The sequence below is a fragment of the Lepidochelys olivacea genome (assembly GCF_965140295.1).
Source record: "Lepidochelys olivacea isolate rLepOli2 genome assembly, chromosome: 2".
NCBI lineage: Eukaryota > Metazoa > Chordata > Testudines > Cheloniidae > Lepidochelys > Lepidochelys olivacea.
Window position 1 is genome coordinate 206,605,552 of NC_140412.1, and position 11,941 is coordinate 206,617,492.

At 46.8% G+C, this 11,941-nt stretch overlaps 1 protein-coding gene across 1 annotated transcript; it reads left to right on the plus strand.

Moving 5' to 3' along the window:
• The first annotated feature begins 1,211 nt into the window (after positions 1-1,211).
• TRIL (TLR4 interactor with leucine rich repeats) lies at positions 1,212-6,631 on the plus strand. The gene has a single exon (XM_084620956.1). It carries the CDS (start codon positions 1,839-1,841, stop codon positions 4,146-4,148), a length of 2,310 nt encoding a protein of 769 aa, XP_084477082.1. The 5' UTR covers positions 1,212-1,838; the 3' UTR covers positions 4,149-6,631.
• The last annotated feature ends 5,310 nt before the right edge of the window (positions 6,632-11,941 follow it).

Genomic DNA, 11,941 nt, shown 5'->3' on the forward strand with positions numbered 1-11,941 from the left:
ACCACATACCACACAACAGAACCACTAACCCAGGAACCTATCCTTGCAACAAAGCCCGTTGCCAACTGTGCCCACATATCTATTCAGGGGACACCATCACAGGGCCTAATAACATCAGCCACACTATCAGAGGCTCATTCACCTGCACATCCACCAATGTGATATATGCCATCATGTGCCAGCAATGCCCCTCTGCCATGTACATTGGTCAAACTGGACAGTCTCTACGTAGAAGAATAAATGGACACAAATCAGATGTCAAGAATTATAACATTCATAAACTAGTCGGAGAACACTTCAATCTGTTCTGTGACAATCTTCAATCTTCAATCTGTGACACTCTGGTCACGCGATTACAGACATGAAAGTTGCGATATTAGGACAGAAAAACTTCAAATCCAGACTCCAGCAAGAGACTGCTGAATTGGAATTCATTTGCAAATTGGATACAATTAACTTAGGCTTGAATAGAGACTGGGAGTGGCTAAGTTATTATGCAAGGTAACCTATTTCCCCTTGTTTTCCTAAGGCCCCCCCCCCCTCAGACATTCTTGTTAAACCCTGGATTTGTGCTGGAAATGGCCCACCTTGATTATCATACACATTGTAAACAGAGTGATCACTTTACATAAGCTATTCCCAACAGGAGAGTGGGGTGGGGGGAGAGAAAACCTTTTGTAGTGATAAACATCCATTTTTTCATGATTTGTGTGTATAAAAACAAACATCTTCTGTATTTTCCACAGTATGCATCCGATGAAGTGAGCTGTAGCTCAGGAAAGCTTATGCTCAAATAAACTGGTTAGTCTCTAAGGTGCCACAAGTCCTCCTTTTCTTTTAGCGCTCCTACAGCGGCAGGGGAGCGGGGGGGCAGAGAGGCGCGAGCGGCGGGCGGGTGGGAGCCTGGGGGGGAGGGGCCGAAGAGGCGCGAGGGTCGGGCGGTTGGGAGCCTGGGGGGGAGGGGCCGAAGAGGCGCGAGCGGCGGGCGGGTGGGAGCCTGGGGGGGAGGGGCCGAAGAGGCGCGAGGGTCGGGCGGTTGGGAGCCTGGGGGGGAGGGGCCGAAGAGGCGCGAGCGGCGGGCGGGTGGGAGCCTGGGGGGGAGGGGCCGAAGAGGCGCGAGGGGTGGGCGGGTGGGAGCCTGGGGGGAGGGGGCGGGGCGAAGAGGCGGACAGAGGGCGGGAAGAGGAGCAGCGCGGGCGGGGCCATGGCTCCGGCGCTCCAAGAAAGGGGCGCGCGCCCCGCCGCGTCCTGGTTTAGCCTCTTATCCTCGCTGCTGCCCTTGTTCCCTCTCCCCCCCCTTGGCGAGGTCCGGGCTCTGCATCCGCTCCGCCAGCCCCGCTCCCCGGGGAGGGGAAGGGGGAGCAAAGTGTGGGAAGTCCGAGTTTCCGCTCCGTTTTCTCGGCAAGTTTCCGCGCTGGTCTTTCCCCTGCTCTCCCCCCTCACTCCGCCCCGTCCGTGCCAGAGCCGAGAGGAGCGGGGGTCCCCCAGGACGACCCAAACAGTTTCGCCTGCACGCGGGACCCGTCCCGAGGCCCCCCCCCCACCCCTCCGGGCCGGGAGAGCGGCCGGCGCGGGGCTGAGCGGCTGGAGCAGCAGCAGCTTCAACGGAGCCTCCGGCCAGCGAGGCGGGCTCGAGAGGGGCTGCGGCGGCGGCGGCTGCTGCCCGGGGATCCCGAGTCCAGCTACCGCCCCCCCGCTCAGCCGGTGCAACAAGTAGCGCCGGTCCCTTGTCCCGCAGAGCGGAGGAGGGGCCGAGTAGCAGCCGCTGGGAAGGGGGGTGGGATGCTGGAGAGACACAAAGCCGGCGGGGGAAGCAGCCCGCCGCAGCTCCTCCCGGGATGGGGACGCCTCGCAGGCTCGGCTTGATGCTGCTGCCGTGGTTGGTTTGTGACTGCCTCTCCCTCCTCTTGCTGCTTCCCTCCGTGGAGTCCATGTGCCCGGAGCCATGCGACTGCCAGCTGCAGCAGCACCTCCTGTGCACCAACCGGGGGCTGCGGGCGGTGCCCAAAACCGCCGACCCCCAGGGCATCCTGACTTACAGCCTGGGGGGCAACTTCATCGCCAACATCTCTGCCTTCGACTTCCACCACCTGGCGGGGCTACAGCGCCTGGACCTGCAGTACAACCGCATCCGCTGGCTGCACCCCAAGGCCTTTGAGCGTCTGACGCTGCTGGAGGAGCTCTACCTGGGCAACAACCGGCTGGTGGCACTGGCGCCGGGCACCCTCCGCCCGCTGGCCAAGCTACGCATCCTCTACATGAATGCTAATGAGATTGGCCGTCTGAGCACTGCCTCCTTCACCGGCCTGGGCAGCCTGGTCAAGCTGCGGCTGGACGGCAACGCCCTGGCCTCGCTGGGCGAAGCCACCTTCTCAGGGTTGCCCAACCTGCTCTACTTGCACCTGGAGTCCAACCACATCCGCTGGCTGAGCCGTGGCGCCTTCACTGGCCTGGCCAAACTGCGCTTCCTTGACCTGTCTGGGAACCAGCAGAGTTCGCTGCGTCACCCAGAGACCTTTGGGCCACTGGGCTCGCTAAGCACACTGCTCCTCTCTGGCAACAGCCTGCAGCAGCTGGGTGGGGGCCTCTTTCAGCACCTGCCCAGCCTGGCCAAGCTCTCACTCAGCGGCAACCGGCTAGCTCAGCTGGCGCCAGATGCTTTCGCTGGGCTGGGGGCACTGAAGGAGCTGCGACTGGATGGGAACCTGCTGAGTCACCTGCCTGCCACCTTGCTGGAGCCGCTGCGCAGCCTGGAAGCGTTGGACCTGAGCCGCAATGTGCTGGCTGCCCTGCACCCTGCCGCTTTTGGCCCCCTGCCCAAGTTGCGGGAGCTCAGCCTACGCGACAACGCACTGGCTGTGCTGCCAGGAGAGCTCTTCACCTCTAGCCTGGCTCTTCAGCACCTAGAACTGGACGGCAACGCCTGGAGCTGTGACTGCCGCCTGAGGGGCCTGAAGCGGTGGCTGGGCACACGGCACTCACAGGGTCGGCTGCTCACTGTCTTTGTGCAGTGCCGCCTGCCACCTGCCCTGGCCGGCAAGTACCTCGACTACCTCCAGGACGCACAGCTGCTGCCGCCCGATGGCACCAACTGCCACAGCGGGGCCTCCCCATCTCCCTCCCCGCCACCTGCAACAGGGCAACGGCCCAGGGAGCAACAGTGGCAGCTGATTCTGGCCCCTGAGGGGCTTGGGGGCAACAGCAGCCGCAGCCCAGCCCAAGGGGGACCCAGATCCCTGCCCTCTGCCTCCACCATGCGCCTGCTGGGAGTTCAGGAGGGGCCTGCTCTGGGCCGAGGCAGCGGGAGAGCTGAGCCCACCCCTGCTACCTCCCTACCCGACCAGCTGGGCAGCTCCAGGCCATCTCTGCCTCTGGCCGGCCCTGCATGGCCTCGGCGGGCGAGGAAGCACCACCTAGCCTCCTCTGCGGCTGGGGCCCCACTGGTATCTGACCCCTGCGACTTCAACAAGCTCTTCCTGTGCAACCTGTCAGTAGAGGCGGTCAGCACTAGCTCGGTGACCGTGCGCTGGTGGGTGCGGCCTCACCGCAGTCCCCGCCTGCTGGGGCCCGTGCGCTTCAGGCTCCTCTTCGACCGCTTTGGGGCCGCCGTCAAGTTCCAGCGCTTTGTCTACCTAGCGGAGTGGAGCGAGCCAGCCGCCACCCTCCGGGAGCTGCGCCCTGACACCCCTTACCTGGTCTGTGTGGAGGGGGTGCTGGGTGGCCGCGTCTGCCCGGTGGCTCCCCGAGACCACTGCGTGGGGCTGGTCACCCTGCCCAACGGGGGCACAGCTGGCGGCCCAGACCAGCAGCTCCTCACACTGGTATTGCTGGCGGTGAATGCGCTGCTGCTCTTCGTGGCCCTGGCGGCCTGGGTATCCCGCCTGGTGCGGAGGAAAATACAGGGGCGGCGGCAGGCAGCACCGGTGCACGTGCGGCAGATGTACTCAACCCGCCGGCCGCTCCGCTCCATGGGCACTGGCGTCTCTGCCGACTTTTCTGGCTTCCAGTCCCACCGCCCACCCCGTGGCGCTGTGGCTTGTGCCCTCAGTGAGACTGACCTCATCGAGTTCCCCTGTGAGCGCTTTGCTGACAGCAGCAGTGCCCGGCGCGGGGACGACCACCTGCTGCAGCAGCGATTCGCTGACTAGCAGTGTGGCCCGTGGAAACTGCAACTCCCAGCTGGCCCCATGCTGGCATCACGGTTCAGCAGGGCGGGCTGGGAGTTGTAGTTCCCCCCCTCCCCGCTGTCTCCTCAGTGAGGGCGGCGCTATGTGGAATTTAAGGCTGTTGCCAAGCAGAGTGGGAGTGGGTTGAGATGGGGCACCCTGAGTAAGACCTAGGAGCTCCATGTGGGTGAGTCTAACCGATGGGACCCAAGCTTGTTACGTAATTCCATCACTGCAGTCTCAAAATATCAGTGTTCCTTTCTGCAGGTAGGAGGGGGCTGGAGTTCTCCTTGTGGGCACATCCCAGTTACCAGGAGGGGTTATGTGAGGTTGGGTTTGGTCTGGCACATTTATTACAAAGAAATCCGTAAAAATATTAGTACTTTCTTGAAGATTAAAAAAAATCACTAACCTAAGGAAGTAACTCTGCATTTTAAAATAATTGCTGTCTAGAGCGGAAGAGTATCTGAGCTAATGCACATAGCAGCAGGGGTGGAGTCTGTCGTCAGAGCCAGCAGTTTATGTATTGTATCTTTCAGGATAATCTTCTTGCACTGTGTTTAAGAAGGTCCAGGTTACCTTTCACTAGTCAAACAAATAATCCAAATAGCTGATGTGATACAAGAAGTATGTTTGAAATTTACTGAACACTGAGTTTTTAAACCCATCATCACTTCCTAGGCATATTGTTGAAATAAGACTTTTAGGAACAGCATCAATACTGAATTCTGCAACATGCAAGTAATCTGAACAGTATGGAATATGGAGCGTTTGAATGATGCGGGTGTTTTCACTCAAATAGAACGCAAGACAACTGTGTGTTTGTGTGTGTGTTTTATATCTTTTTAAATAAAAAACAGTAATGCAATTGATTTTAGTCTTGCAGGAATATATTGCTGACACCACTAGGGAAAACTAACAGAAGTTTTGTAACATGTTTACAGGGAATTATTTCAAAATTGTGTTTTAAATACTGTTTGGTACTTCTACACTTTAATGTGTGTTTTAGTTGTCTGGGTACATGGTTGGTTGGTCAGTGGATCACTGACTTTCAAATAATCCATCTTTGTAGCTACCTGAGTTCATACTAAGGTGAATTATTGATTGATAAGTAGCATAGATGCATTCCTTCTTTAACAATAATAGGTGGAGGATGTTTCAGAAATGTGAAACAAACTTATGCCAATAAGTAATTCTCTTGGTTTTACTGTACTAAAATTAGTTTTATATGTACTTGTACCTTCACTGTGAAATCCATTAATTTTTTTATGTTACTCTGTGTTTCTCAGTGTTTTGCTCAGCCAACTGAGTAATGATAAAGTTAAATCTTTATCTTGAGTTAATCTCTTGCAGTAGTATATTACTTTTATTTGAATGCATTTTTGTTTTCTGAGTAGTGTTAGTCATTTTATGATCGGCTGCTCTCTACTTTCTGGGAGTTTTACTTCCCTATGTGCTTCTGCCACTATTAAACGTGGTGGTTTAGTTTACATTAGTTCTTTTTGTGTGGTCTAGAAATGGGCTAATTTAAAAAAAGTCCAAACTGTGGTTACAGTTATATGCAGATATTTTAGAAGGAGTTCAATATGTTTTTGAGACCATTGATGTTACTTCTGCTCCTATTCATTTTACCTAGAGCCTCAAATGAACTCTTGAGGAACTGAATGGCTCATGAGTTTGATGATCTATGGAGGCATCGATCTCTGTCACTGGTTCACATTTGACCTAGGTTGGTGCTGACCAGAAAGTTTTTGTTTATGGTCTGATGGTTGTTTGGTAGCCTAAATTAAGTCATGTGGTGGTGTCTGCTTTTTAATGAACAAATATTTACAAAAGACACCATAGTAATTAGTATCTTTGTTGGGAGTCCAGTGACTGAATGGGAACGAGCCTTTTATGCCCTGGAGATGGCTTCTTAATATTAGGGTCCAAATACAGTGAAGAGGGAGTGTTAGGAGAATTTGTCTTAACCCTTATCAGTTATGTGCAGAGAGTATTTCAAAGTGAATATTGATCCTATTGAATTCAATAGGAATTTTTCTACTGATTTCAGTGGGGTTAGGATTTCACCCTCAGTCTAAAGTTTCATGAGCTGCATCTTTCAGGGACAAAATCTTGAAGTCCATATGCAGGAAAATTTTCACTTTCAATCACTAAGATGTAGGACTGAATGAAATTTGGATTGAAGAAGTGCAGGATCAGTCCTTAAATTGAGTTAATTTTGTAAGTGTCTTAAACTCTTGTCTTGTTTACTTTCAAATATCTATATAGCTATGGGTCCCATGTGATTAAGTGATTATCAGTGAACAACACCATTGTTATTGCTAGAAATTAATGGGGATTGCATAGCATTAAACTGTATATCACACTTAGTTTAGCTCTGTCACTGGATATTCTTCTAATAGAAGATGCATACATGCTGTACACAATTATGATCAGTTATGTCAATAAACCCATTTGCTAAAAGAAAAGCAGTGTCTCCAGATTGATTTTAAAATGATACAGTATAAAATACACAGTTTGGTTTTATTAGTTTATAACTGGTTTTACATTACCCAAGGCTGCACCTTGTCTGTTACTTCATTCCTTTCATATTTTCTCAACATATTTTTCCAATATACCATACTTTTGTTCTGGTTATAGTATGTTGGGTTAGTCTAGGATGATTTTGGCTTAAAGCAAAATACTTTAATATCTGTAAAGAAACACTTTATGTATGCCAAGGATGCAAGTATTGATAATTTTACTGGTTAGAGGTTTTCCTGGGTTGGTACAGACCATCTTGCACCTCTGCCAATTATGTATTATCAGATCAGTGTACAAGGGGTCATCTCGAATGTTGATATCTCGTGAACTGTTAGGGTTAACAACAAATACTTTTACTGTTGGGGAACTATGGGTCCCAGCTTCACAGGGGTAGAAGGCATTTATTTATATGACTGGCTGATCCTATTGGACCCTAAAATACTTGTCATTCAATTTTGTTTGTTGTTCTTGAATTCTGATAATGGCCCGTCCCAAAGAATTGCTAGAGATATTAATGAATGGTTCATATCGTCTAAAATTCTGGCATTATATAAATCTGTATTAATCAGTCTTTAATTTTGGAAGTTCATGTCAAAGCCATAATGGAAGTCATGGTAAAAAATCAAGATGGTTAGCAGAATGATACGGGTGATTTTTAAAGTCTAATGTTTCTTAACTTTGGGCTGGAAACAGGTTAGCAGAGCCATACAAATTCTTTCAGGATCAGTAAACATTTTTGTGCCATGGGTCTGGACTAACACCTGGGGAGGAATGTCAGTTCCTGAATTATGGGACTGTTATTACATAGTTCTTGTTTCACCAGTAAAATAATAGCATTTCCATCTGCCTTTTATTTCCCCCGCTGCAGTTCTTCTCTAAAACCGGAGAATGTAAAATAGAACATTCTAACTTAATTGATCTGTTATCAATCTATATTCAGAGTTGTATCTGCTTCTTTTAGTGACAAAAATAAATTCTGATTGACCTTTGCTATTCTTCGCCCTGCAGGAACCCACAAAACTCAGAGAGCGTAAGCTGGATGTTATTCCTACTTGCCTATAAATCATCAGAATTGTTTAAAAAGTTCCAACTACAGATGAAATCAGTTACCACTATGTAAAGTCATTGACTATAACAGGTATCGCAAATGCATCATGGAGGGCACAGTCTGAAAGGAATAGGTTTGTATAGATGTAACTGAGAACCTGATTTGTCCTGTTAAACTGATATTGCAGGAAACAACCACAACCGAGTTTGACTTTTGGAGCCTAGGTTGAGTTTGCTGGGCTGGCAGAAAATAATACCTTTACTTGTATACTGAGGTCAGTGTGATACAGAAATTGAGACACTATAGACACGGAATCCCACAATGCCATTTGTAGAGTGACTTCAGAGTAGAAACATAGTTTAAACTATTAAAGAGATCTTCATAAATCTCCTCATTCCTGTCCCCCTAAAAAGCCCAATAAATAAACCCAAGGTTTATCTCCCTAAATCATGTCATTTGCAGTTTCATCAGCATAACCTTTTAAATTATTGATTATGATCAAAGTTAAATAAAGTAGGTGCAGTGGGTCAGTATCAGCATGTTAATAGGATTAATAAGAAGTCAGCTTTACACTTTAGGTTACAATAGATTCACCCACACAATTTCATATATATCCAGTGTGTTTGCAACAGATGTAATGGGTGAAGGGGCAGGTAGGAGGAAAGCTACCCAGTTTACCTGTTCAAACATCTAGCGGCACACAAAATTCAGGGTTTGTCTGCACAGTGGAAAAAGTCTTGTTTGTGGGGTAGATGGAGCTGCTTGAAAAACGTGGCCTGCAAAGTTGGCAAAAAGCAACAACACCCAAATCTTGAACAAATATGCATTAACACACATTAACATTTATTCTTTGTTTGGACATCTATTTTGAGAAGAGTTGCTGCAGATGAAATGGTGATCTATAATTCATTATGTATCTTAATTGAGTGAATAAATGTAAGGCCCCATTCTGCATACCTTTTGAATGCAGAGATTTTGTTATTTTTCTTGTACCATAAATATAACATAGTTTTGTCAGAATGTCCCTAGACACAATTTTTTTTTACTGCTGTTTGTTTTTCTCAAATGTTTATTTTTCTCAGGCATGCACATTAATTCCTATAGAAGAAAAGTCTGTTGTCTTTGAATTGCTTACGTTCATGGACAATTACATCATAAATGTATTGCTATAACTATGCCTTGAGATCTTTTATCAAAACAAATCTGTCATTTGTCTTTACAAAAAAGCTATAAAAAATTTCAGAATGTGATTGGTCCAGTATGAATAAATAATCATTGGAAGAAAACTGCCTTAAAGTATGTGAAAACATTAACAAACTTCTTGATAAAGTAGGTTTTGGAGTGAATTGGTGAAAATATCCAGTATGATATCATTTTATAGGCCTTAGGCATTGATAAGCCAATTTTATTACCAGTTGTGGAGGAGTGCCTGGTGTCAGAACTGGTCAGAACTGAAAATGACTAATTCAGGGTAGACACATGCCAAACTGGTGATTATTCTAATGTTAAGAGTTCACCCAGCCACTACCAAGATAAGGCCAGTATGTATCACCATACTGGTTAACAAGAAGCAAAAAACAGTCTCCTTAGGCATTCCAGCTCCTATCACCACGCAGACATCAGTTTATGATGAGAGGTTACTGAAAAACAGATTAATCATATATAAAGTTCTTCCAATCAGTCACTTCCGCAGGTCAATATATAACTCAGATCTTACCCCAAAATTGTGCTTGTAGCTAATCCTTTAGTAACTAAAAACAACGAGGAGTCCTTGTGGCATGATCATGCCCAAATAGATGTTAGTCTCTAAGGTGGCACAAGGACTCCTTATTGTTTTTGCTGATACAGACACACAGCTACCACTCTGAAACTATACAAACTAAAAGTTTTATTAGTAAAAGGAGAGTTATTAAATGGTTAAGGAATCATATACGTTACAATTGATTTTCTGAGTTTGCAGGTCCGAATGATAGCAGTGATGTTAAGTCTGCTAGGTTGGCATAAGTTTCTCTGGTTCACCCAGCAGGTTGGGGGTCATTCAGTAACTTTGTTCAAAGCTTTCCTAGATAATCCCAGTTCAGAGAGGAGAAGCAGGAATGAAGACAAAGCAAGTGATGTCACCGCTTGCAAGTTAAATCCCAGCTCATGCGCCTGGAAAGTTCCTTGCCAGTATGGAGTCTGGGCTTACGTGTGCATGGAAAGTTACTAGTAAAAGATGGAGACTTCAATCACATGGCCTCATCACATGTCCTTGCATGCTTTGCTGAATCATAGAGGTAGCCATTGGCTCCATGCTGTCTGAGATGTCCTCAGGAAGGGCTCATGAAGAGCTGATTCCCTTCAATGGCCCATCACCATATGGATGGCCTATATACCAGTGAGAGCTAGTCTGAATGTAAATTTGTCTGGGGGGGTGTCATCCAGGAACAACACATGTCTGAGATACAAATACAGAGCAAATGTTCATAACTTCAGATATAAAGATAATACATGCATGTAAACATGATTATCATATTTAGCAGATTACACTTTTCCACTGACAGTTTACATGACATACTCATCAGATTTAGTGAAATGGTGCAACAATAATGATACATTAGTGATTGTAACAGTAGTGTACACTTGGTTATCATTCTTTTTATAAAGCATCACACCAATTACTATGGTAATTATGTGTAGTATGTTTATAGGGTAGAAATAAATCAGTAGTCATGTTTTTTCCATTGTAATATATATTTGGTTCTTTTACTTTAATCAATTCAGATATATTTTAAAGAGAACTAATGGTCTGCTTACAAACAAAACCACTCTGTCAGTTAGTAAATTACTCTTATCAACAGTTCCTAAGGGCTGGTCTGTACTACACAGTTAGGTCACCTAAGCAGTTTATGTCGACCTAATTATGTCTGTGTCTATACTACAGTCTTCCTCCTGCTGATGTAAGTGCCCTACTACACCAACATCATAACTCCACCTCCATGAGAGGTGTAAGGCTTATGTCTGTGTGGTAAGGGCGATACTGTCTGTGTAGCCACTGCATCCCTTACATTGGCTGTCTTGTCAATTTTATGTCTGAAGTTGTGAAATCGATAAGAAAGCCAGGCACCTAGAGCCCCGCTGCCCCCACACCTGGCTGAGAGCTAGGGGAAGAATGGACCTGCTCCCAGTTAGGAGTCAGGGTGAGAAGCCCCGGTGGCTTCGGATGCCACTCCCAGCTGAGAAGTCCTGGTACCTTCAGACCCTTCTCCCTGCCTGGAGCTGGGCAGCCTTGTCAATTTCATGGCTCGGGAGCTGCCAGTGGAGCTGAGAGACTGGGCTCTCAGCTCCCCACACTGCCCTTCTTAGGTTGGTGGAAGCGCTTCTGGTGAGGTTGCTGCAGTAATTAACTGTGATTGCTATAAGATGATCTAATCTAGGTTGATTTACATTTCTAGTATAGACATACCCTAAGATTATCACTTTTTTATTCCAATAAAATCAAATTGCTTCCAGGTACAATAGTCCTATAATTAGCACAATTTATAGTGCTCTTAGGGACCAAATAAATACGTAAAACACTGCTACTTACTTTACGTAAGATCTTTTTCTTCTGAATATGTTTGTGCAAAAATAAGTTATTTTTTCCCCTTCCACCTATTTCTTCCTTCATTCTTTAGAGATCCACCCACGTAGAGGGCATGTAGACCTTTGTGTCTGTACAATCCCACCAAAATCATTGGTACGCCACTCATGTGCAAGAGTCCATGTGGGCATGTCACTTTGCAGGTGCTGAGGATTTTATTAGTAATATTGCTGCTTAGAGGTGCTGTGAGAGGGAAGTTTAGTTTTGTTAAACTAATTTGTGAGGGGAGCAATTAAATAGTATTGTGTATATATAGGGCCATATTTTTGCCCTCTCTTTACGGATTATTCCTAACTGGTGTGAAGAGGAATTTCATTGCTCAAGACTATAGTAATGAAATTACTATAGTCTTGAGCAATATATATAGCTCTGAGCAATATAGTATAGCTCTGAATCTTTATTATCTGAGAATAGAAAAATTTAAAAGATTTGATTATGGCCACTTAATTCTTCATTTCATTATAAGACATTGTGTGAAATCTTGGCCCCCCTGAAGTTGATAACAAAACTCCCGTTGACTCAGTATCTCTAATCAGCTCACAAGATGTTGTCCTATTGTCTGTTGTTCATTTAGTTTTG